A 26,484-nucleotide genomic window follows, 5' to 3' on the forward strand; every position below is an offset into this window, starting at 1 on the left:
GGCCGGCTATGTGGAAACGTTGCTGGATGCCCAGTGCTTTACAAAGCTCCTGTGTTACTTCTCCGATGAAGTGTGAGCCTAAATCAGAGTCCATGACTCTCACGATGCCCCATCGCGAGAAAACATTATTAAACAGTAATTTGGCTGTGGTGGCTGCATTGTTGCGCTTGCACGGAAACGCTTCGACCCATTTGCTGAAGGGGTCTATGACGGTGAGGCAGTAGCGATTGCCGCGAGCAGTGGGGGGAAGAGGGCCGATAAAGTCAATCTGTATGCGCGCCCAGGGTCCATCAATTCTCTGATGCTGGAGGGGAGCTCTAGGTCCGGTGGGGTCTGCATTGACCATAGCGCAGGACAGACAGTTGTCCACCCATTGCGCTACTTCGGTGCGCATGCCAGGCCACCAACCAACCTCTTTTACCCTTTCCAGAGTCAGATCCTTGCCTCGGTGTCCCTGTTCGTGGACAAACTGAATTAAGTCAGCCCTAACTTCCAATGGCACTACCCAATGGCGTTCGCCGGCTGCATCTACTGCCCAAACTATGCCTTCCTCTTCTCTGATCATGAGTCTCCCTGTCTGATCCCTTCCTGCGGCTAGGAGGTTGGTTATTTCTGGGTCAGATTGCTGCAGTTGTGCCAGGTCTAGTGTTCCTGCGGTTCCCTGAGCTTGGCTGCGGGCTTGTGCCCGAGTGGTGACAGGGCGGAGGGGACAGTCGGTGGCTGATTCCGGTAGGGGAGCATTTTCAGTGGCGGCTGCCTTGGCTGCAAGGTCTGCCTGGTCGTTCCAATAAGCGGTCTCTGAATTTGTCTTCTGGTGTCCCTTGACATGGGCCACCTGTGTTGGGCCTGAGCGGGACTGGAGGAGTGCTGCTACTTGCTGCCATAGCTGTAGGTGGGCTACGGGTTTCCCATCGCTAGCTCTCCACCCCTGATTCTGCCATACCGGGAGCCAGACCGTGGCGGCTTTGGCCGTCCAATCCGAGTCTGTGTAAATGGCAAGTGGGCTTTCTGGGGGCTCAAACTCAAGCACTGCCAGAAGCGCTTGCACCTCAGCCGCTTGGCTGGAATGGGGGCGGGCTGGACCTTTGAGGGTATGGGCGTCGCTCACTCGCACGGCGCCATAGCCTGTCCGAGGGGAGCCTCCAACGTGAAAGGAGGAGCCGTCACAGAACCAGCATGTGAAGCCGTTCTGTCGGGCTTCCTCTAGCGGGACTCCCCAAGTAACTGGCCAGACAACCTGTGGTGGCGGGTCCAGGGGGCACTCGTGCTCGGTCCCGGTTACCAATAGGCCATAGGGGGCTGGTGGCTCAGTGGTTTCCTTTTTGAATTCTACTCCGCGGTTGACTAGGGCCAGGGTCCACTGCGCTATGCGGGCGTTTGAGACTTGTCCGTCTTGTATTTTTCCCGACAGGATATATTTGAGAGGCGTGTGGGTAGTTTGAACTATTGTGCGGGAGCCTCCTATGATAAATTCCCAATGGGTCAGACTCCAAACTAGAGCAAGGCATGTCTTCTCGCATGGGCTAAACTTAGTCTCTACTGCGGTTAGGTTGCGAGAGGCATAGGCTACTACTCTAGCGGTTCCCGCTTGCTGCTGGGTGAGCGTGGCTCCTATGCTCTTGTCTGATACTGCTAACTGGATAAAGAATGGCTGAGTTACATCTGGATGGGCTAGGGCCGGGGCCGCGGCCAGACTGCGCTTTAGCTCGGCTAAGGCTGTCTGTTGCTCCGGTCCCCACTCCCAGGGAGTGTTCTTCTTGAGGAGGGCATAAAGGGGGCGAGCTTTGTCTGCAAAGGACTCGATGAAGTCTCGGGAAAAGTTGAAAGTCCCTAGAAGGGCTCTGAGGGAGGGGACATCGGTGGGTGCAGGCAGCTTGGAAATGACCTCCATTCGCTGGGCGTCCGGGGTACGACCCTCGGGTCCCAGGGTCAGACCCAGGTACTTGACGCTGGTCTGAACCAATTGGGCCTTTTCCCTGCTTGCCTTGAACCCAGTCTCGCGGAGGAGTTCCAGGACTTCCCTGGTGATTTGGCGGGCTAATTCTTCCGTGGGGGCGTGGACTAAAATGTCATCCACGTAGCTCAGTACGTGGGGCCTCGAGGAGGGTTGGAGGCGTTCCCACATTTGAACTACATGGGCATGACAAATGCTGGGGCTGGAGTGGAATCCCTGGGGTGTCCGCTTGAATGCGTATTGCTGGCCACGGAAAGTGAACGCGAACTTGTACCAGCAAGACTCATGCAACCGGATGGAGTGGAAGGCATTGGCCAGGTCTATGACCGAGTAGAACCGGGACCCAGCGGCAATGGCCGTTAGGATCTCATTATACTTGGCCACAACCGGGGCAACTGGAGGGGTGGTGGCATTCAGGGCACGGAAGTCGACCGTCATTCTCCAGGTCACTCCATCTGCTTTCAGAACTGGCCACAATGGGGCGTTGCAGATGGACTGCATTGGGAGTATGACGTCCCACTCAAGGAGTCCTTCTATAGTCTTGGCTATCCCTGCCTCAGCTTCTGCTGGGTACTTGTACTGTCTTTGGGGAGGGGGGTCCTTTCCTTCAATCAGGACGCAGGCGCCCTTCACTATCCCACACTCGGCTTTATCTGTCACCCACACTTCGGGAAAGTCCTGAACCCAGGGGTCTCCTGTGATGGGGGCGAGAGGAAGGGGGGCCTTGAGGGCTGCACATCGATGGACTGCATTAACAAAGTCTGGGCCTCCCGGGATGCGCCACAGGAGCCCGTTCGCTAGGTCAATGGTCAGTCCCTCGGCACGGAAAAATGGCATGCCCAAAAGTCCATCGTCTTCTCCCCGGTTTGCGCACGCTGAAATCCGGGTGGCCAGGTTCCCAACGGAGAGGGGGATATCCTGCCAGACCGGGGATTCCTGCGTGCCGCCTCCAAAACCGGCGAGCTGCATGGTTGTGGGGGTCTGGGTGCCCTTTGTAACTAAGGTGGGCCGGAGTATATTAAGAGAAGCTCCGGTGTCTATAAGGAGAGTGGCAGGCTTCTTCTTTTCCCCGGGAGTCCCGATCCCTGCCTTTACTGTCGGTCTCCCCCATGTGTCCGGCTTTAGTTTGGCAACTATGCCCACGGAGGGAGACTGGGACTCGGGGCAACCCTATTCTGATCCTGCACTCTGGTCGGTGGAAGCGGCGCTTCTTCTAAAGGGGTTGTTGGGGCTCGGGTGCTCTCGAACCGCAGCTATCGGGGGACTCGAGAAGGGAGGGTCTGGCGGCAAAGGAGGCGCCGACGGAGGTACTGGGGGCTGCTGCTGGTCTTCCCACTCCATGATCGCCTTCATTAGAACGGACGTGGGCTTTCCGTCGAAGAGCTCCATGTTCGCTCCAATGTTTTTGAGGCGCATCCAAAGTTCCCAACGGAGGGAGTCCCTGGACTGGGGCGTGCTGCCGCGGTCCCGGTAACCCTCGTGGTCGCCCTGCGATGCTCCCCAAGCATTGGACTGATCTGGAGGCGGGTAGACCTGATGGTGGTACGGGTGCGATGCTCGCGAGTGAGAAGGGGCTATGGGTGCATCCTGCAGTCGGGGCTCGTGGGGTCCTTGCTGGGAGGAGGAACTGTAACTCGGGGCGGGCGCAAAGGAGACTCCCGGGCGGTAGTCCCTTGGTCCTCTTCCCCGGTTAAAGCTGCCGCTCCTTCCCCTCAGGATTCCTCCCCTTGCCTCCGGATACGGGCTGCGTCCCTGTGGTCGGTATTGAGAGTGGGGGCCATGATTGGCATAGGTGACTGCACTTATCGGCTCGCTCTCCTTCCTACGAGAGGCCGGGGGCTTCACATGGCGGATGGCGCCGGTTTCTCGCAACAGGCCAGCAATGCTTCTGATGCGAGCTTCCAGGTCTCCCCATGAGATGCTCCCGGGCTCCACTCCTGCCAGTGCTAGGCGGGTGGTACTATTGAGTCCATCTAAGACTGCTCTCCTGAATTCTAATTCGTCAAAGTCGGGTACATCGCTGGCATCCAAATCTACTTCATCTGCTAGCTCAGCAAGAAGCTGCTTTCTGGCTAAATATGCCTCTGGGTCCTCTCCGGGTTTTTGAGACTCTGCGATGTACAGGGCTTTCAAACTTTTGGTGGGCCACAGGAATGCACAGATCTCCTTAATTGCTCCATACTGGCTGCGTGTGGCTAGCCTTCGGTTAGAGGTATAGGCATTCAGGGCCGAGACTATTTCAGGGGCAGCGCATTGGCGGGCCAGCTGGGCCACATCGGAACCACTAGCGGAGGGCTGGGAGGTGGTCACATGGGTGAACCACTGGATGGCCGTGTCTCGGTTTAGGGGTCCCATACGGTCTGCTATGGCTTGGAGCTCATCGGGCCTCCAATTGCGGGTTTCCTTAACGACCCGGTCTGTTTTCCTGCCATCCTCGTCCATGGATACAATTTCCTTGGTGGCTATTGGGTGGAGGGGCTGTGGGGCTTCCTCGGGTTGGGGCGATTGAGATGCCCAGCTATCCTTACTATCTTCTGGGAGGGCCAAGAGGGCTGAGGGGTGCACGGCGGAAATTACGGCCTGTTGCATCCCCAAGTGTCGCTTTAGGGCCTCTAGCTCCCTCTTACAAGCTGAATGGTCCGCGGCTGCGGTTTTAGACTGGTTGTGGTCCGCCATGAACCGGGCGGCATGGGTGAGCTTAGTAATCTCTTCTTGTCCCTCCGTTAATGCGTGCTCAGCCATATCGGCACGAGCGGTGGCCGCTTCAGCCTTGTGCTGAGCGTCCTGGAGGGCGGTAGTTAGTCCTTGCTTCTCTAGTATGAAATTGACGCGTTCAGCGCGCCACTCAACTGCCTTTTCCTCATGTTCTCTCTCCTGGTCGGTTAGCTTGGTCCTGAGAGTCTGGATTTCTAGGCGCAAGGCGTCCTGCTCTCGTTTTGACCTCTCCTCTAACTCCTCCTGTGCTGTTTGCAACTTGCTAATTAGGGACACACTGTCCTGCAGGGCGGTGAAAAGTGCCCAGGCTCCATATCTGTCCTTTTTGCTAGACCTAGGTTTCTCCTTGTCACAAAAATCTTGGAAGGCGCTTCTGACTATCTGGAGCGGGTCGGGTCCCTTGAAGGAACCGGCTTCCCAGGGGCAATCTCCCTTCTTTACTAGCCACTTCTCCAGGCGGGGCACGGCGGGGTTTGCCCGGTACATTTTTCTTTTTAGTTTAAGGCTGATCTCGGGGGAGGTTAAAGAGTAGATCAGCGACACCAGGGGTGGGGCGATTAAAGCTGCTCAAGGGTTTTAACAACTTCTTCCTCTCTATGTCCCTTTTGGGAGGTTTATCCTTCCCTCAGGTCCTCAAGGGTTTTTACCAGGGGGTTTTAAGGTTCTACTTTTAGGTTCACAGGGTATTTTAGGGGTCCTATACTCAGTTCTTCTCCACCGGGGGAGAAGGGAAATTCCTATTCCCGTTTCAAGCTTGCCTACAAGCCACGGGACCAGGAAAAGTTTACTGGCTCAGAGGGTGCTCTCAAGCTCTCTCAGCCCAAGAACCAAAATTCTCAGTGCTTCCAAGCCTCTGCTTAGAAGCCAAAGCTCAGGGGTCTCCCAAGCCTATACTCGGAAAACCAAAGCTCAGGGGTCTCCCAAGCCTCTGCGCTCAGAAAACCAGAAAGTGTTCCCAAGCCTCTGCTCAGAAACTGCAATTAAGGGGTCTCCCAAGCCTCTGCTTAGGCAACCAGAAATGCTCCCAAGCCTCTGCTCAGAAGCCAAAATGCTCTCAAGCTCTCTGCCCAAGAACTATACTCAAAGTGTCCCCAGGCCTCGTGCTCAGAGACAAACGGTTAAACTGTCTCCAAGCCTCGACCAAAAGACTAAATGCGCTCAAGGACTGCCTCTGCACGTCCCCAAGCAAAATTGCTCAGGAGTAAAACCACGGTACTCCCAAGCGGAAAAGCGCTCAAGAGTTCTAACAACTCCCAAGCAAAAGTGTGCCCAAGAGTCCCACTGACTCCCAAGCAAGGTGCACCCACGAGTCTAACTTAAAACTCGCAAGTGGAAAGGCGCCCAAGAGTCTACCTTAAAACTCTTAAGCACGGTGCGGCCGGCTGCCGCGGGGCTTCAGGAACCTGGCTTTAGATTCCCAAAGCTATACTGACTGAACAACCAAACGGACTAACGATCCCTTCACGTTTCCTCCGGAGCGGGGATTGAAGCCTAAGTGCTGGCAGGAACGGGGTTTGGACGGACTTAGGAGAGACGGGGGCGGGCGGAAGAGAATTTTATATGTGCTGCTTCAGGATATATATATCTATAGAGCCTACTTCTGGGATCCCACCCACATAGACGCGTTTAGGCGGCCCGGAAGGTGGCCAGGAACTTCACCAGTTCAGAGGTCCTCACCCACAGTACACCGGTTATAACGGCTGGAGGGCCTCGCGGTGCACCACAAAAGGCAAGTAGTCCAAAGCTGGCTGAAGGAGGAAATGGGGAAAAGCCAACCCACAAGATAGAAATGCTCGCTAGAGCCACACACACTCACACTTTTAATTCCCTGAGCTAAATTGCACTCTTTACACCGAGGTCTGGAAAATTTTCCTCTAAGTCAGTTCGCTGAAGACACGCGTGTCGACTCACGTGCATTCACACGAACTGGGTTATGCCCACATTCTCCACCAGTAAACTGTTACCAGAACTGCTCTTTATTGTAATGGGGAATTAGCTGTAGCAGTCTGTAACTATTAATATTTAAGCGAGGATCATAACCTATGTATACGGAGGTCCTGATCCCAGACACTCTAGTGAAAAAGAGGCAGACAAGGAGTAAGGTCCAAACACGTGTATTGAGTGTAGCGTAAGCCTAGCTTGCACAATCATACAAGGAACACACAAGGTCTAAGAAATACAGAGTAGGAAATACAGAGACGTTCGCATTAGCTGGTTCCCAACGATGATAAGGGAAATACTCACAATCCTGGAGCGAAGCAGAGACACGGCAGCGAGGGTGGCCCAATGCCAGCACTGGGACCACAGACGGACAGCAAGGAGGTCTGGATAGGGAATGGCCGAGGCCACAGACAGCGAGGGGTTCTGGATGGGAATGGCCGAGGCACCGAGTGGTCTGGGAGACCAGCTTAAATACCCCAAAACGTACCCTGGGGCTGGTGCTGTACTTGGTGGTTCTCACAGATTAAGACAAAGGGTCTAATGGGCTACTGAATGGCTTGGATGGGCCACTTTGGTAATCAGATTGTGATAAGTGACACCTCAGGAAGAGGGGACAAAAGAGGGAGGGGGAAATCCAAGTGGGCTGAAAGGATGTTCCAGCGGACAGGGCTTGTCCTGATGTCATCAGCTTTGGAATGCGGAGGTTTCTTTGAGATGCATTCTTTAAGTGCTTGGGATGGTCGGCACTTAGTTCCTTCTCCGGGGCGGCTCCTAAGATATGCAGAGCGGGGCGAGGGGCTCTCGCTGCGGACGTGGTGTGCCCGCTTCGCCGAAATGGCTTCTCAAAGCAGTCTTTTTCCCAGGGTCTTCTGGGTGCCTGAGAACATGGATGCCGGCTGGGCATAGCTGGGGCTGGATAGCAGGCTGCCCGGTAGCGAGGGCAAGCTCGGCAACCTACCCGCGGGAGGCTCCAGGCGGGAACTGACCAGGGAGCGCCTAGCCAGGCTCGCTGGAGGTTTCCCCGGCAGGCGCCCGGCTGCTAGCAGCGGCTTGGGCCCATATGAGGCAGGCTTCCATGGAGGCAGCGGGAACAACACTTTAAAACACAGTCCAAAGCAGGGAACAGGCACGGTCCGTGGCAGATGGCAATGCAGGCACGGGGAACACAGTCCAAACACACACTGGGAAGTCCAGATACAGGTTAGGGCAGGGTTGCCCAGAAAGAGAGTCCTTTTGTGCAGTTAACCAAACATGGAGTCAGTAAACTACACAGTCTATAGCAGCAACAAGGGTAATTGACACGCAGGCAGGAAACTGACACGTGTATCAGAGCACACACGTGCAAAGCAGTCTTTGGTGTAGCAGTGAGACAGTAATGCAGGAAACTTTGGCACAATTCATAGCAGGCTTTAAAGCAGGGGAGGGGGCCTACTTGGCAACACCTCAAAGTCAGAATGGCGGCTGTTCTCTTTGTAAGAGAAAATAATAAAAGGATGTGGTAGCCTGGGGTCTAGCCCTGTTCTTGAAGCCCCCATTGTCTAGAGTCTGGAACATATGTTTGTCTCCTGGAATTGTGTTCCAAATGAAATCTTGCACAAAACTCGGTGTTGCATGTTGAGAACAAAAGCATCCTCCAGAACCGCAATCTAACGTACCTTTTCTCGGTCATGCTTGCAAGCACCCAGAAGCAGAATGCTTTTATACACAAGGATGAAGAGAGAAACCTTTTTTTTTTACCTACTTTGCATTTTCTGTCCATTGTGGATTCTCTTAACAGCAACTACTGGCTGCTCCAAGAATGTTTGACTACATTAGGAACTGAAGATTGCAAGCCTTCTCCAGTGTACTGAATTTTGAGATTCTAAATGCATCCTGTATTTCTACAGTAGGGCACAACGGTATCTGAATATGTATTCTTTGTAACTTAATGTATTAAAAAAAAACCTTTAGCAAAGGGCATGACCAGATCTCACAGAGGCTGGTAATTTACTTGGCTGACTTGCTTTTCTGTCCTTTGGTAGCTGCCTCTCCAGTACTTATTTTCCTCCACAAAGGGTCTCTGATTTTTGTGCAGTTTTCCCCTTCAGCTCATGTCTGACTCTCCCTTTCAGGCTAAAGAATAATGAACAGGAACAGGAACCAGTAGATAGAAGTGGTTCTCTTGTCCTCTTTTCTTCCCCCCCCCCACCCCCAGTTATTCAGGAGAGCCAACTAAAGAGGGAAGGGTCCCATCTTTTTCTTATTGTGCCTTTCATCTGAAGGATTTTTATTCTTACCCTGACTTGGGTTTACAACAGCATTCTCCTCTCCTCAGGGCTTTTTTTTCTGGGAAAAGAGGTGGTGGAACTCAGTGGTGGAACTCAGGACTGCATAATGATGTCACTTTGGGTCAGCTGGAACAAGGGGGCAGTTTTTAAAAGTTTAAATCACCCTTGGTGAAAATGGTCACATAACCGGCGGCCCCACCCCCTCTGCGCTGCTGCGGGGAAGGCAGTCTAAACTCCCCTCTGTCTGGAGATCAGGAGGTGGAGACACAGGCCATGTGACCATTTTCAAGAGGTGCCAGAACTCCATTCCACCACGTTCCTGCTGAAAAAAGCCCTGCCTCTCCTCCACTTTGTCCCTACTGTGAGGTAAGGTTATGCTGAATGACTCATCTAGGCACCCAGTAAGCATCCACGGCAGAGTAAGGATTTAAACTTGGGCCTCCCAGATCCTAGTCTGAGGCCCTAATCACATCATGTTGAATAAGTTGACCCTTTGGTGTTTGTTCTCTTCACTTTGACCAAGAATGACTTTCTTTCACTAGCTGCAACACAAATGGGATGAAAATCACTGGTATTTTTCAAAACTACCTATTACCTTATACCCGTTTCAAAATACGAACTCAGCAAGGAATGCTGGGAACCGTTGTTCTGTAAAGGAGTTCACAAATCTCATAAACCTCCCCAAACTACAATGGCTAGTGCTGCAAGCTACTATATATTTTGACATTTCTGTTCACTTCTCAATGATTGTTTGGAGGGCTACAAGTGGGAAGGGACATTTAATCTGTTTCAGAACAACTGTTTGTGTTATGACCCTTACTTTCTCTAGAGTCGATTTTGCTTTTTTTCCCTTAACACCCTCTGAGTAGTTTGCTGCCACCAGGAATATTATATTCCAATATATTTTAAGTTTCCCCTTTGGTAACATTCCTAAGCGTCAGGCTCCTTCGTGGTTCTATGTGGCCCTGAGGATAGGAATGGGATATAGCAATGACAGCTACTCTGGGATATAACAAAACAAAATAAACTTTTATTTAGTCAAGAAGTGTCTTGGTTTCATAAACGTAGTTCTTGGTTCTTAAAGTTACTTCCTATAAACTTATTCACACAGATCTCTTCTAAGGCTTCACACACAGTTAGCCTCTTTCTCTAACTCAATATTTCTCTCACAGAAATGCTTAAACTCCTCAGGCAGCACACAGCTAGCCTCTCTTTCTCTAACTTCTATTCACAGAAATATGAAACCTGCTCAGGCAGCACAAAGCTGGCCTCTCTTTCCCTGACTGAGTGTCCTTTCATAAACATGCTCAGTTCAGGTTCCACACAGGTTATATTTCTCTCATAAATACTTCAATATACTCAGGCAGCACACAGCTAGCCTGCTTTCTTCTGACTGCTCCTTTTTCCCCATGCACTGTCAGTCTAAAACTCCATTCACTCCGCCCACACTCTGTCATCAACCAATCATATCGCTCACTCATCCCTCTCTCACCCCCCACTCTTCACCTATCTCACACCAAGCATTTAAAGATACATGCACACATTTACTTGAAATCATTACAGTTTGATATTACAGAATCCATTTCTGCCTGGTAATACAGTTGGAAAGAGGTGTTTATTCTGTCAGGTCATTCTACTGCTCAAAAGCCACTTGAAGGGTTGCAAAGGGGCGGGAATCAGAGTTATTTCACATACATCCCCTGATAGGTCACAAATGCTTAAATAGACACTTACTAAAGAAGTGTGAGAGCCAGGGATAAAAAATAATAAAAAAGGACCACACTCTTCCAGTATTTATCACGGCCTTTTTTTAAAAAGCTAGTTTCTAGCCTATGACAATAGGTTTGAAAGTGTGTGGACAACACTTTAGAATACAGAGTGGGGTACTGGTCAAGATTTTCAGTAGTGTGAGGGGTTAACTTTTAGTATCATACCCAGCTCTTTTCCCCTCCCCATGATTAGCAGAAGCAAGACCTCATAAACAAATGACAATATTGTGAAAAATGTATGTTTATTTAGCTCGAATTCACATTTGGGGTGCAAAAGCTGCAGGATTCTGTTTAACTTATTCCCCAATTGCCTAACATAATACAGACAATAGGATCCTTTGGAAAATGTAATAATATTAAGGTCAGCAGCTATAATTCACAAGGCATTATCGTTTCAGACACTATACCACAACGCTGAGCAATGAGTGATGATGCCTTCTCCATTTCCCAAATTTCTTAATTCTTCTGTCATTGTGGTATTACTAACAAACTCTGGTTACTTGATTTGGTGGATTGGTGTCACACGTGTTATATAAATCAAATATCGATCACAGGGCAATCTGTCTTCCAGTATCTCACTTGTCCACAAACTACCTCTCATTTTCCTCCCTCTTAATCCACTCGATTCACAGGATTCAGTCAGTTCCATCAGCTAAGCCTGCCCAACCCAAACAATGACTGCCCAACCAACTGATGTCCTAGATGAATGAGAGCTGCAAGGAATTCGTTAAAAGGCTTCTGACTTCTCAGGAGCCATCCCCCTGTTTCACCTCTTCACTGCTCTGCTGTTTAACATACTGTTCCAGCAAGGAAGTCAAATGAGCAGGGCCGCGCTGCAGAAGTGTGCTGGTCTGGGAGGTCAGGAGAGAGAGGGCACCCACCACTTCCCCTTGGGCGGCCACCATGGAAGGCAGCTTGGCATAGTTGGCGACGCCTTCCTTGCTCAGGATGGTGTTGTCAATGCAGGCACCTGGGAGCAGATGACAAATGGTGAGCTGGCAGTACCCTAAAAGCATAAAAGCTAATTTGGAGAGAGAGTGCAGAATTTTGACAGTATTTAGCCACATGGGCAGTGCTTAACAGCAAAACTGAACACAGGGCAGGAAATATTGTATACATTGTCACATTTGCAATAATTTCTTTTTCCTTGGTGCCAGATTTGTTTCTCATAAGAACGCACAGGAAGCTGTCTTCTCCCAAGTCAGATGCCTTGGTCTATAAAGGTCAATACTGCCTACTTTGACTGGCAGCACTCTCCAGGGTCTCAGGCAGAAGTCTTTCACATCGCCAACTCCCAGACCCTTTTAACTGGAGGCTCCAGGGATTGAATCTGTTCCACGCTAAGCAGAGGCACTACCACTGAGCCCCAGCACCCACCATCACCTTCAGTCACCTGCTCTATGTACATCCATATGCTCCAGCTGCCAATGTTTTTCATCACTCTTCCTCCTAAGAGCTCAGAAGAACTTGCAATAGTTCCCCAGGTGGTCTCACAGGACTAGCCCTGCCTACTTTTAGCTTCAGCAGTAGGATGTACTATCACATCACACGTGGTACCATATTTTTTCCTAGTGCCTTGGAATGTGGCGGGTAAACCTCTCCCCCTCCATTTTTATCAAGCAATGCCCCTCCTCAAGAGCATCTTTACAGCAAAGCCTCCTCCAAGATACCCCCAAATCTGCATCTTTGCTGCCCCACATCACATCACTGCTGTACCTCTCTTGCTGACTGACAGCCCTCAACTGAAAGGGAAGAGAATGTTGTAATTCATTTTGGGTCCCCATTGGTAAGAAAAGTGGAGTATAAATGAAATAAATAAACCAACTAACAGCCTTCTGCCAATCCCTGTCTCGTTCATTCAATTTGGATTTTAAGCCCTTGTTGCAGGAAACTGTTATCAACCCCCATACAACAGCCCAGTGGTAACGCTCTCCTGACACTTACCCAGGAGATTAATCTGTGGGATACTTTTCAGGACCCGCAGCATCTCCTTTGCCCTGGTTTCTGGGCTCACCAATATAAGGTTGCGTCCCACAAAGAGAGGGAGGAGATTCTTGTATTTGGATTCCAAAAGAAAAGGTATAATGATCTGAAAAGGTGAACATATTAAGAACATAAGAGGAACTCTGCTGGATCAGACCAGTGGTCCATCCAGTCCAGCATCCTGTTTCACACAGTAGCCAACCAATTACCCTGAAGGGCCAAACAGAGGCCCAGGATTCCCCATCACCATCACCATCACCACCACCACCACCACCTCCATGTTGCCTCCTACCACTGGGATTCAGAGGTTTGCTGCCTCCAAATATGGAGTTTCCTTTTAGTTCCCATGGGTAGTAGCCATTGATGGACCTCTCCTCCCTGAATCTTTCAAATCCTCTTTTAAAGGCATTCTATACTTGTGACCATCACATTCTGTTATTTGATTGAGCCAGTTGATTAGTCAATCTCCAATCGTCAAGTCAGGACTTAATCATGGTGACCCCAGGACTATGGGAAGTTTCTAGAAAAGAGATGGGCAGAGGAGGTTTGCCATTTCCTTCCTCTGCACAGCAGCTATGGTTTTCCTTGGCCCTCTCTCATTCAAGTACTAACCATGGTTGACCCTGCTTAGCTTCCAAGTTCTGATAAGATCTGGCTAATCTGGGCTATTAGGCTCAAGCTCCAATCGCCAGGTGAGAAATCACATTGGCAGAAGTCCTCTGGGAATTATCTTATTAAAGTTCTTTTGGGCTTCCGAGTTTTTTGAGATATTTTTTCTGAGCAGGATCCTCCTAATTCGCCACATTTGGGGTGAAATTTGGTGGCGTTTCTAACCATGGCTCTTTTCTAAGGTAGTGTAAAAGGAGCAGCGGCCTGTGTAAAATAAAAATGACCCACCCTGACAGAGAACCTGGAGACACCAACAAGGTAATGCATGCTTTTTCCACTGCCTCTCCCTCCTCATGTTCAGCCTCATGTGCACCAAATACAGCATCCCTACATGTACAAACTTGGCTCTGTGAGGAGTTCAGTGTTGCCTGGATATGGAGAGCTGCTGGTGGGGTGGGGACAACTACTTCGCTGTGCATTGCCTTTGGCATTCCTAGAAGAACCAATTGCAACATCTGTACCTCGTTGGGGAAGAATTTGGCATGAATGTTGTACTTCCGTAGCCGGTGCCTCATGAGTACAATGTCACTCCCGGGAGCATAGTTATACTGGCACACTGCAATCATATTGTTCTCACGGAATGTTTGCTCCACTTGCCGACGCAAAATCTTTGTAAAGCCATTTTCCTGGAGGGTAAGGAGAAGGAAAAGTTTTGTTTGCAGCCATTGGGAATTAGAACAAAAACCCATCAAACCTGAAAGAGGCCATGGATCTGGAGGGAGCTTGCTCTGTATGCATGAGGCTTCAGGATAGTCTGTGGGATTTCAGCCACTACCTTCACTTGCAAACCTACCCCTAAGACTTGGCCTATCAGCGAAACCTTTCTTGTCATAGCCAACACAGCCACCCAAGTTTACTCTCATCTGCACCAATTCTCACTATTCACAGTCCGGGCTGGCTCCAGGAGATTGATATTCAAGTGGACAATCCTATAATTATTTTGGAGGATGCTGCATGCCAGATTAACCACGACCATTTAAAAAGTAACACAAACAGGGCAGCTTTACAGCACTTCTGGAAAAGTGATCTGGTTCTGACTCTAGTGAGTTCCTGGGGTAATCTGATTAGCTAATGATACTGAAATTGTTTTAATTGAGTTATTTTGTAAGTAATTCAACATCCTCCTTGCTGACAGGGCAAGGTAGAAATTATCTAAATACACAAACTACTTACGGGAGTCACCAGGAATAATGCACCTTGACATGCCCAGATGGTATGTATTTATCATCTCCCAGATTTCCACTCTTGTATCCTATATAGCTCTTGCAGTCGCTTACAACTGGTTATATCAAATCATCTAATAAGCACAACCAATTAAAATACAGAAGATCTCAACAAAATATATGTAAAGAGCCATTGGAAAAGACAGCTGAACCCTGCAGAATAAATTATAATCTATCTAACACTCAGATAATACCATCCTGAACTGAAGGAATGTCTAATCATCTTTTGAGGTGAGAAGTCAACTGGCCAGAGAATTCCAGAGGGGCCCTACTAGCCACCCACTGGGTGATAAGGGGCATCCAAAGAAGCCTGGTATAGGCAGAGAGAGATGAGGATATGTAGTGGGTGGTGTACAACTAGAGAGATCTTGGTTCAGATCCCCCACTCAGCAATGAAGCTCACTAGAGCCAGTTTGGTGTAGTGGTTAAGAGCCGGGTTTGATTCCCCACTCCTCCACCTGAAGCCAGCTGGGTAACCTTGGGCTAGTTACAGCTCTCTGGAGCTCTCTCAGCCCCACCCACCTCACAGGGTGTTTGTTGTGGGGATAATAATAGCATACTTTGTAAACTACTCTGAGTGGACATTAAGTTGTCTTGAAGGGCGGTATATAAATCGAATGTTATTATTATTATTATATTACCTTGGGCCAGTCCTCCTTTCTCTCAGCCTAGCCTACCTCACAGGGAGAGACTGGAGAAACTCAGATGCTACCTTGAACACCTTGGAGGATGTATAAGATAAAAATGGAACCCATAATACAACCAAAACTTTGGAACTCCTCACAGGGAGATTCATCTGTCCCCCTCTATTGCTGTCTTCTGCCTGCAAGAGAAGACTTTTTTTGTTTTGTCTGGCATGTCCCCAATAACAATAAGTGGCCTTTGTACTGTGTGTGTTTATTGAATTGTTTTTAATACTATTTTAAATGTTAAATGTAAATTGTTTTAATATTAACGTTCACCACCTTGGGGACACTATTTTGAGCAGAAAAGGGCACACAAATATTTTAAATAAATAAATAATGCAAAAAAGCTGGGTTTTGATTCAGTTGATTTTTGCATTAGCTATTTTATTATTTATAACTGTGATCTTCTGGCTGCCACTTTCCAGTCGTTCCTCCACTTTAAGGTGGCCTGTTTGGCACTTACCAGAGTCTATTCCTTTTCTATAATGGCTCCCACCTTCTGAAGCAGTTCCCTGTCGAAGTTTTTTAGGAGGTGCTGTAAGGCTGTTTCATTTGTGAGGGCTTTTGATGGGGCATAAGCCGCGGGCATTTTCTTAGGGGTAGGAGGTAAATGAGCGCTCTGCCATATTTTGTACATTTTTAATTTTTGAAATTCTACATTGCCTTGAAGCACAATGGATAGCATGATAAATATTTTAATACATATTCTTTCAAATATTATTAACAGCTGCATGAACCCGGTGAGTTAGTAGCTGGGGGTGAAAATATTCAAAATATTTTTTTAAAGTAATGATGTGGACCCTAAGGAAGGTAGGATGTGATTTGTTCGGAGCTTTGTTACTTATAAGGCCACACCACAAACTGTGCCTGGAAGGGTCTGGAATATCCCATACTTTCTCAGTGAGCCATCCTATGAAGATAAAATTGATGTCACCACAGAGAACAAAAATATGATGAGTCTCTTTAAGATTTTAACCCACAAATAGGTCTATAAAAGTCATGGTGAAGGTTGGGTTGAATGCACCATTACCTCTATGACCGGTTTGACAAGAGGCTTCATGCACTCCACCGGGATGGGTGGTTTGGGTGGGATGTATTTTGTCACTGCCATCAGCTTCTCCCTCACAATGTGCATTGCCTTCCAGTGACGTGTGACAGCTTTGGAGCCATGCCGGATAAACTGAATGGTGGGATGCCAGCCTGCAGCAGTCAAAACAGGGGAAAAAATCCTTGTTCTGTTAAACCCCAAAAGGCCAAATCCCAACAGTAAGGCATGAATGAATGAATAAATTTATTTGCGGTCAGAGACCATAACAATGACAATACATCCTTATCAATCAATAAAATGATTAAATCCAGCGTAAAAATGTAAAGGACAAAAAAAAATTTAGCATTTAAAATCTTATCTTAAAATGTATATACAGTAAGGCATTTGATGCCCCCCTTTGCTACATGAAACCAGCTTTCCCTACCAAAAAACCCCCCAGAGTTAAGGGAATATATAGAATCCAAGTTCCAAGAGATCAAGTTCCCTGTCCTAAAGAGGAATTCATGCAAACCAGGTATATAAAACATGGCTTGAGTATTTATGCAAACTGAACAGTCAAATTATAGGCTGCAGAGGAAGGCAAAATACAAAACTAAACCCCAAATCTAAATACAAACCCCCTCTCCTCAACCCTAAATGAAAAGCATTTTATACATTTCTAACACATTCAGGTTTCAAGCACCAAGTGCAGGCCTGCTTATTCTACTTCAGGGATGATGACAGGTTAAAAAAAGGAGGGGTTAATTTTAATTTTGAGAAATGATTCTGCATTGTTTGCATGTTCAATGTATTTAAACTGGAGATGCCCCCAGATGAACAAATTTGTGCATTTAGTGGGGGGTGCTCCTAGCGAGAGGAATATTCCTGCAGGAACAAAGCTTCTCCTGATGGAACTTGTTAAGAGTTTATCTTTGACTTAAGTTTGTAGACAAATACTTCCTGATTTAGCTCCTCTTATCCCCAAGTATGGGGCAGTGATCTCCTTTAGGAACTGTTTAGGAAGGAGACAGAAAACAAAACAGCAAGAATTATAATCCAAGCCATTGAGAATATTGATTTACACTGCATAATCCCCTTTGAGTTTTAGGAAGAAAGGCAGACTATAAATAATGTAAATAAAAAACTAAGAATAATGCTATTACTACAGCAACCCAAGTTTTAAATACTGCACACATTCCTTATCATTCAACTACAACCCCCTTCCTCATCCAATCAGAGAAGTCTCACAAAAGAGCATTTCAAATGGTTAAGGAGTTGATCTTTGCTACAAAGAAATGCTCAAACAATTGGAAGTCCTAGACTGGGGGGAAAGGGAGAGAGATGACTAAAGAGACTTTTAAGGATCTTAAAAAGAGTCCAGTAGCACCTTTAAGACTAACCAACTTTATTGTAGCATAAGCTTTCGAGAATCACAGTTCTCTTCGTCAGATGCATGGGTTTTGCTACTACAGACTAACACGGCTAACTACTCTGCATCTATGATTAAGGATCTTAAGTGGTGATGGGGTCAAAAGCAAACAACAAAGAAAAGATCATCTACTGGCACTGACAGGCAGCAGGTATAAGCTAAGCAAAAGGAAGGACTTCCTTGCCAGTCATCCTATGGGCCTCACTGCCACATTGAAGGAGAACTCCAGGCCCCACTTGGAAACTGGCAAGCCTACTGTCAGGAGATGCAAGAAAACAGCATGCACACCTACTTACCACGGGCTTTTTAACAGTTACAACATGACACACACACACCTTTTCTTTATGGTAATCTCTCCTCCCAAACCTCACTAAATTTAAAAATTTTATATGAGGAGGTTGTAGGCCATTGAAACAACATAAAATTAAATCAGGAGTGGGATACTGAACATTAATTGGTGGTGGTGGGTTATAAAGCCACAATCGTAATGAGTCCGGGTCAGCAGATGCGCTATGTAAGCTCAGTTCATTCTTTTCCCTTCTGTCTCCATGCTGGGCTAAGGGAACCAGGCGAAGAAAACGCAGGGCTACCAGCCACAATGTTTACAGGCAACGCATGCTTTGAATACGTGTATTACGGCCAGAGTTTGTCCACATCGTTCTCCTAAGAAGCAAATCCTCAAAGGGCAGCAGCCAAAAAACGCCATGGGAGGAGGCGGCCCACATTTTTGGAGAAATTGGCGTTTATCTAGAGGCACAAGGGTTCTTAGAGTCCGCCCAACGTCCAGGTAGTATATGTCTGATTATCTTTAGCCAGTGCTACTACTGGGCAGTATGACAGCCAGGATTCCCATGGGACGAAAGAAACAGCGGTTAGGCGCTGACCCCAATGAGGCTGGAGGATAAACGCACCGCCAGGAAAGAAAAGCTCGCTTAACCTTACCAGCGCTGCAAAATCGGTTGCAATAGCCCGCAGCAGCCATCTTGAGGCATAGAAGGCGAGCGTTATGGGATGGAAGCAAAGGGCCTCCTTCTTTGTGGGAGGGGAGCGAATTAAAGGCGAAGGACCCTTCAGGAACCAGCCTGATTTACCAGTGCAGATCTAGGCATTAATTTCAATGAATTAAGACTGGAGTCATCCTGTGTAGGATTATACCGCAAATCGCACTGTTTTCAGTGGACTTAAACTGGAGTTCCTCTGAATTGGATTGTACTGTAAAAGCCCTCACCTTTTTTTTAAAGGAAATATCTTGTTTCCGAGCAATGAGCACGCAGCCCTCACATCCCTGATTCCTTCTAGGTTGAATTCCTCCCGGAGCTATTGTCTGGGAATATCTCCCCTCCTTAGACGAGAGCCCTCCACAAGCTATGACAAGAGAGACCACACGCACACTTCTTTTGTGTAGCCGCTTCCCAAGCTGCTTCTGAGAACCTCTCCCCGCTCCCAAGCCATTGCTAAAGAGCCCTTCAACCAAAGAAAAGTAGGATATCCGCCGCCCCCCCCCCCGCACACACCCCTTTCCCAAGCCTTGGGGTTATTGCCGGAAAGGCCTCACAAGCTTTCCATTCTAGAGCAAAGAGAATCCCCCCTAACGCCCCATCTGTTGCTAGGGAGGCCCCCTCTGAGCTTCCTAGAGGTTGCTAGGCAACCTCCAAGCTGTTGTCATGTTGGGTCTTCCGCTCCGCGTTGCCAGGGGGACCTCACCCCCCCTTCCACAAACCGTTGCTTAGGGTATTCCCAAGTAGTAACTGTTGCAAGACTTCCCCCCACCACATACGCACAAGCATTCCTAAGCAAGCTAGGGATATCACATACATATACAGACACGCATTTTTCGTTTTGCTGGGGCATTTGTGGGACTTGCCAACTTGGGTGACCTACTTTATCAGTCATGCCTGGAGGTAAGTAATCTTGTCCTAAGGGACTGCAAGCGCTTCCTGGAAGGGATATGCGTGATCAGGCTATACAAGGCCCATTTGAGGGTTGCCAGCTGCTTGTTGGGAAATTCCTGTGGATTTGAGCGTGGAGCCTGGGGGGATGGCGTTTGGGGAGGGCAGGAACCTCAGTGAGCTATAATGCCATAGAGTCCATCCTCCGGAGCTGCCGTTTTTTCCAGGAGAACTGACAAGCCTAGCCCATTTGTTTATTTGAATACGTCTACGCAGCTTTTCAGCGACCTGCAAAAACAATATACTGTGAAACATTAATTACTATCAAGAATTTGAAAATCCCCTACAGACATCAAGTGAGCTTAACATGCTGGTTCAAGAGTTTTAAGACGGTTTGAAGTAAGGATTTTGTGTAACTGCAGTGTATGGATGCTGAGTTAATGCCATGGAGTAAACTTGAGTAGGATTCTCAGTAGAGCTGCTTAGGATTGCTTAGAATGTCTTGAAAGCATAAAACTCAAAAGAAATGTAGAACTTCAGAAAAAGTGCAGTAATACAGCGAGCAATACAAGATTAAATATTTTTATGCAGTGATACTAATTTTCTCCTACTCATTTTTAGTTCTTAATCAGAAATTGACCACTGGTCCACCAGCGAATGCCGATTTACTTTTTCGCCATCCTGCCTTACAGTATGTCTATGAACATAATACCAGGCCTTACTTAGAAAACATGTCACACAGATCTTTCATTATTATCCTACATCTAATCTACCTTCCCCCCCCCCCGCAAGAGTTTTGTTAACTAAACTGAGAACCAGTGTGGTGTAGTGGTTAGAGTGTTGGCCCAGGTCCAGGAAGACCTGGATTCAAATCTCCCCTGCTTGCAAAACTTATTGGGTGACCTTGGGCCAGCCATTCACTCAGCCTAGCCTGCCTCAGGATTATTGTGAAGATGAAATGGAGAAGGAGGAGAAGCATGTATGTTGCCCTGCTCTCCTTGGAGAAAGGGCAAGGATAAAAATGTGCTAAATAAATACATAAAATCTGACTTTGAGATCTAGAAAAAGAATTCCCATGTACTTGTTTCCAGAAAATATACACAGTTGCTTCAAAGAAGGGGTGAACTTAACAAAATCCCTCATTGCACAGAGGAACCTGTTTGCTTCGGTGGAGAAAGAGGTTCCAGAGAGCATGTGAGTATACAAGGACTGTGGGGAGTTGAGATTTTGGTAGGTGAGAATAATACTAGACAATGGAACAAGAGCAGTACAAGGTGTGTGAAACATCTCTCCATTCAGATCTCAAGCCCTGACATCTCTTCTGGTCCTCCGACTAGATAGGGAGAGAATCAGCTGCATCCCAAACCTGCAAGGTTTAGAACAGATCCACAGCATCTACCTGCAACAGGTAACCTATTTAATCATATATTCCTACTATTATTTTGCTAAATGACAAAAAGCCTGCCAGGGGCAAGCAAGGAGAAATAGTGGCTACGAGTGGAAAGATCAGAAAATCACCTTACAGGGCAACTCTTTCTGCCATAAATGCTTTTTTGAGCAAAACAGGAAATTGTCCCCATGTGGAAGCAGCCCACCTGTGACAACAAATCAGCTTCCACCCTGGACTCAGATTGTAGTTTCATGGCCTCTAATAAACCATAGTTAATGGAGTGACCTGCCTTCAGACAATCACATTAACCATACTTTAAACCATGGCTTTTCATTGTCTGAACTGAGCCAGAGATTCTAACTTCTGTTAATTTCATTTTTAGAACCAAATAGAAAAAATTGAAAATCTGAGCTGCTTTCCCAATTTGAAGTAAGTGGTATTTCTTGTTTGTTTCCAAAAAGCCAGGGAGCAGGGTTAAATTCCCATTCCTCAGTGCCCTAACTTCTTACTCCTTTTTTGCAATCAAATAACACATGAGGGGGTTCTGTTCACATGTAGCAGGGATAACGAGGCCACAGTCAGGAAGAGAGGACTGAATAGCTTCAAGAGAGGACTGGGAATTGGTATCTGATTTCCAGGAATAAAGGAGAAAGGTTCAGACTGCCAGCAGATGTGTTAGTGCCTGGTTTTGAGACTTAGGTTGCAGTTCTGCCCACTGCCTAAAGAGAGTCAGATTGTGAGGTCACTTACCAAAACATTTGCTAACTAACCATGGCTGCCTTAAGTACAAGTGTGTTCTCAGCCCTGGAAGGGGTAAGGATTTCACAGCAACATCCTCTTGTCTTGCCCCATGACCACAGATTCCTTTCGCTAGCTGGGAACCGCATCAGCAGAGTGGAGAACCTCCGGGCCCTCCCAAAGTTGCAGTTTCTTGATCTTTCACACAACCACATCAAGTCTCTGAACACAGGTAGGGGCTAGTCCACCAGAGCCTCCTTATTAATTAACAAGCTTTTCATACCACCCTGTAGTCAAAAGATGATTTGCAAATTAAGGCTGAAATGTTAATACAGTCACATCCCCTCCACCACTAAAAATAAATAAAACTCTAAATTACCTAAGATGCATCCACACTCCAATGGTTTTCCATGTTCCATCTGCTAATGTAGACTGTATATATTCATGTTTTCTGATAGTCATGAGGAGAGACTATCAGCAATATCAGCACTCCTTATCCCTGGAACTCTTGCCTGACTTTTGGTATTTCTCTAGGAACTGGCCATACGTTTCCAGGCATATCTTCACACTCTTAAGGTCCACTAGAAACATGTTTAGTTAAAAAAATTATTTAAAAGAATTGCATGAGGCATTTGCGACTGCATAGATTGCACACAATTCTAAACAAACGTAAGACCCCACTTGTCATACCAAATCTCAGAGGTGGGTCCACAAAACCTGGGCTTAAGCACTTATGTTTATTTATTTCAGACATTTCTACCACACTTTTCCCATCTACAGAGCTCAAGACAGCATTCATAAAGTTATTTTTTAAAATGGGTTGGATCTTGCTTTTTGCTGATGAAAAGGAAGGTGGGTTCTTCTTTAATTACCCAAAAGGCACTTCTGGAGTGACCCACGTGGAACAATGGAAGACAAATCTCCTGTGGGATGAAGACTGGAGGGAACTGACTGAAATTGAGTGAAAAAGTTCACTGGCAGATGAGACCCTTGCTGCCCCCACACCTGTGGATTCTGGTTCTTCTTTTTCATGTTACATTGTGCCAAATTAGTATGTGCTTATTTTTAGCCAGTTTATTCTTTTGCATTTCTGGCATTGACAAATTAAGTAAGAAGTAACCCACAGGATTTTTTTCTGATGCAAGCCTCTCTGAAAGGAATGAGAGAGCTTGTCATATTGATACAGCCCCAATTCAGTTCAAAAGAGGCTCGTACAAGCAATCCTCCCAGTGGCTTGTGCCCCATAGCTTAGGCCTCTCTTCCACTTTCAGTCACAAAATATGTTCCCACCCTGGTTAATTAATTGGGGAAGGGTAATGAGTTCTTGTCCAGGTTGGATCGCATCAAATGACAGAATCCCGGGAATCAGCCCTCCCCCCGCAAGCCTCAGCAGAGTTTATTTCCACTTCCACCTTCTTTCCTGATTTTCTGTCTGTCTTATAATCCGCACAGATGAGCTGCCCCAGAGCCTTCTGGTTCTTGAGTTGACAGGAAATAAATGTACCAAACAGAACAGCTACAGGTAAGGCCAGGAAGTGACCCCACCCTCACCTACCCCTACTTCCAGACCTATGTGCATAGGAACTCTGAATCTCTCTACACATTACTAAATACTTAGGGACACTCAAGTGAACTTCATTTCATGTGTCCCTCCTACTCCATGCACTCACGCTTGCAGCTCCGCATGAATTCATTCATGTGTTTCAAATGCTAAAAGTATCCCAGTTTCCCCCACATCCATTCTTTGAAATGCAGATCTTCACACTTTCTCATACCTCAAAGAAATGCAAATTGGCAACTTGTTCTTGCAGGAAAAACTGCTGAATTGATGCTTTGCCCTCTGAAATCACTTGCAGATGCAGTCACTCAAAGGGAGCTCCCACGAAAGTGGCATTCACATACGCAGAGCAAGAACAGCCTGCAGGTGAATTGAGAACTACACAGATAATCCTGCACATGAGCGTCCCTAGGTACTTAGATCCAGAGGAGTTAGCCTGTAGCTGCAAAAAAAGTAGAGTCCAGTAGCACCTTTAAACTAACCAACTTTATTGTAGCATAAGCTTCCGAGAACCACAGCTCTCTTCATCAGATGCATGGTCCTAGGTACTTAGTAACATGTAGAGAGACTCTACATGGTGGGGAGGATCAAGACAGCATGTGTCCACTCTGCTTTGGAGCACATATGCCTCATTCATTGGCCCTGCATGTTGTCTGTAAATTGGACATCACCCAGGAATGAATCTTAATTTGGTAACATAAATTCCCTAAACTGCAGCAGGTAAGAACTTCAAGCATCTCTGTGGCTGAATGGAGGCTGCATCTGGCCCTCTCCCCCACCCACTTTGACCGTATTTATTATTCTTGCACTTTTCTCATCCTTCCAAGGGAATCTGTTTTGGCAGCCCTGCCCCACCTCATAGAACTGGATGCCCATCATGTTCCCAACCGAAAGGCTAGGGAAGAAATGGAGGAAAGTTTGGAAGACAGTGATGAGGACATTCCTGAGCTCTCTCAGCCTCTGAGCACAGAAAAAGGTATCCAAAAGGCTCCCTTGCAGGACACATTTGGCGCATTAGGAAAATGGGAAGAGGTCTGCAGATTCTATGGTGGCTTCTACACCGGGGTGATTCCCTCTTATGCACCAGTGAATGCCACTGGAATGGATAGCTGGGAAGATTCTCTGTTCCTTACAACATATCTCCTTGCACCCCCCCAAGAGTGTTTTACTTACTTTGCATTCCTGCCCCCCCCCCCGCAAAGCTCAAGTAGGGGCTAAGGGCTATGCAAGGTGTCGAAACCATCCATTCCTTCCCTCCTTACCTCTAGAAGACTTGCTCACACCCCTCCCCTGCCATGATTTTATCAGGAATCGGCAAATATGCAGAAAAGGGCAGCTAACAGATAACCTTAGCATAACTAGCAAACAGTCTGTGTGTTTCCTGATCAGGGCTGAATTTTACATAACCACATTTCACTCTGTACCTCCTGGCTCGAGTTAGCCATTTGTAGTCTTTTCAGAACTCCTACACGACTGTACTGTGAATGCCCACTCATCTGAAGAAGTGGGCTCCAGTCCACAAATGCGTATTATTTTATTTACTTCATTTATACCCCCCTTTTCTCCCCAATGGGAACCCACAGTGCCTTACATTCTCTGCTTCTGCATTTTATCCTCACCACAGCTCTGTGAAGCAAGTTAGTTCCCAAACTGCAAAATTTTGACTGCTACAGAAACTGCTGTGTGGCCAGAAGTAAGTTTGGGGGCTCTCCCTTCACCAGAGGTCTTGAGGGGCTGTCACTATCAGCAGACCCAGCTGATAATTACTGTAGCAGCAGCTGAAGTCAGGTCTGTAGAATCCCATTTCAGGGGTATGATTCCTTCTTGTACATTTTGTGTTATTGGGAGGGGGGGAATCACATGAATTTTTCTTTTTCTTGATTTTGTGTGCGCCAACCTGGCTGTTTGAAACTTTTTTTTTTTTACTGCTACTACTACTGTTAAACACCTTAGAACTGGGCAATCGGTATTCGGAGGAAACCAGCAATGACAAATGATAGAAGCCCAAGCCAGAGAGAATCTAGTGGAGTCAACATCCCAGGGGCCTGTATTAAGCATTAGGCATCTCAACTTCCATCTCCTCTGTATGAGCCACAGAGGAAACTACAAGCAAAATGGCCATGCCTGGAATCTTGACACTGAAATTAGAAAGACGGGATGACAGTCAACTGGGAACAGAGGGTGGCTAGCCAAAACAGGGAATTATGGGAAGTCATTTCTGCTTCTAGGCCATGTCATGCATGGTGACTTCAGGTCTAGTCCCGAACTCTCATCTCTCAAGTCCCAGAATATGTCCATCCTGCCTTTTCTTATTGTTTCTTTCCCTCTCTTCAGTAGACTTCTTTGTTGACCTCCATAACGAGTTTACCAGTCGCTCAGAACGAAGAAGGAGGGAGGCCCTCAGTGAGCATGAGGCTCATCTAGAGGAGCTGAAGGACCGGCAGAATCTGAGACATCTGCTGCTTAATGCAAGTCCCCAGGGACCAAGTCCACCAGGCCCTAAAACCCCCACCATGGAGGCTCTTACACCCCAAACTGAATGCCATGGTGCACCTAGACCATCTCTAGAAACGGCAAGTTCCACAGATCATGAAGGACTGAGTATACCAAAGGGGAAGTCTGAGGTCAGAAGCCAGGTCCAGGTAAAAGGACAGGTATCCAGTATGGCTAAATATGTGACAAAAGCAAAAAAATGACCCTTTGCACTATGGGGAAACACTTCACAATCCTCATGAGTCATCTTTATGCTTTTGGGAAGCAGGTTGCAAACAGCACTTCTGGGCATTTAACGGGCAACGGTTGCTCTTCATCTATATTTACCAAGGGCTGGCAGTAGAAGGGAAGGAAGGAAGCTGCCAGTCTGAAATAAAAGCTCATTGATGACCTGTGTTGTAGTTGCTAGCCATTGAGGAAAGGATGGGGGCAGTGAAACCAACTGCACATTTACTAGCCTCACTAGGATTACAGTTGCCCCATGTGGTTTGCTATGCTTGTTGAAATCCGGCTGTGTCTGTAGCACAAATATAAACTGGGTCGAAGCTGGTTTACCTGTCCTTGCTTCCCCCCAAAGACTTGTTTGGAAGGTATGATAGTTAAAGCTGGTCTGCCAATGATAACTTCTATTATATATCCTTAAAGGAGAGTGTGCATGAAAACACCGCAGGCTAAAATCTACATACAGGGAAAGGGGAAGAGAAATGAAGATTTTCCTCATCAACCTGCCAAAAGGTATTGGACGGGATTTGA

At 47.3% G+C, this 26,484-nt stretch overlaps 2 protein-coding genes across 4 annotated transcripts; one reads left to right on the forward strand and one right to left on the reverse strand.

The window, feature by feature from the left end:
* Positions 1-10,869: 10,869 nt before the first annotated feature.
* MRPL10 (mitochondrial ribosomal protein L10) lies at positions 10,870-22,150 on the reverse strand. 2 transcript variants are annotated; one of them, XM_054993642.1, is made up of 5 exons: positions 22,060-22,150; positions 16,238-16,407; positions 13,760-13,924; positions 12,591-12,735; positions 10,870-11,616 (listed from the first exon to the last, which is right to left on the reverse strand). In XM_054993642.1, the coding sequence occupies exons 1-5, from the start codon at positions 22,097-22,099 to the stop codon at positions 11,393-11,395; spliced, it is 744 nt and encodes a 247-aa protein (XP_054849617.1). In that variant the 5' UTR covers positions 22,100-22,150; the 3' UTR covers positions 10,870-11,392. The 2 variants fall into 2 exon arrangements, with proteins under 2 accessions (XP_054849617.1, XP_054849616.1); XM_054993641.1 differs by lacking the exon at positions 22,060-22,150 and adding an exon at positions 18,606-18,664.
* Positions 19,348-26,471, forward strand: LRRC46 (leucine rich repeat containing 46). 2 transcript variants are annotated; one of them, XM_054993639.1, is made up of 8 exons: positions 19,348-19,564; positions 20,644-20,746; positions 20,852-20,960; positions 21,325-21,371; positions 21,803-21,912; positions 23,133-23,202; positions 24,066-24,214; positions 25,573-26,471. In XM_054993639.1, the coding sequence occupies exons 1-8, from the start codon at positions 19,555-19,557 to the stop codon at positions 25,932-25,934; spliced, it is 960 nt and encodes a 319-aa protein (XP_054849614.1). In that variant the 5' UTR covers positions 19,348-19,554; the 3' UTR covers positions 25,935-26,471. The 2 variants fall into 2 exon arrangements, with proteins under 2 accessions (XP_054849614.1, XP_054849615.1); XM_054993640.1 differs by having other exon boundaries at positions 25,576-26,471.
* Positions 26,472-26,484: the final 13 nt, after the last annotated feature.

This window comes from Eublepharis macularius, chromosome 12, assembly GCF_028583425.1.
Source record: "Eublepharis macularius isolate TG4126 chromosome 12, MPM_Emac_v1.0, whole genome shotgun sequence".
Taxonomy (NCBI): Eukaryota; Metazoa; Chordata; class Lepidosauria; order Squamata; family Eublepharidae; genus Eublepharis; species Eublepharis macularius.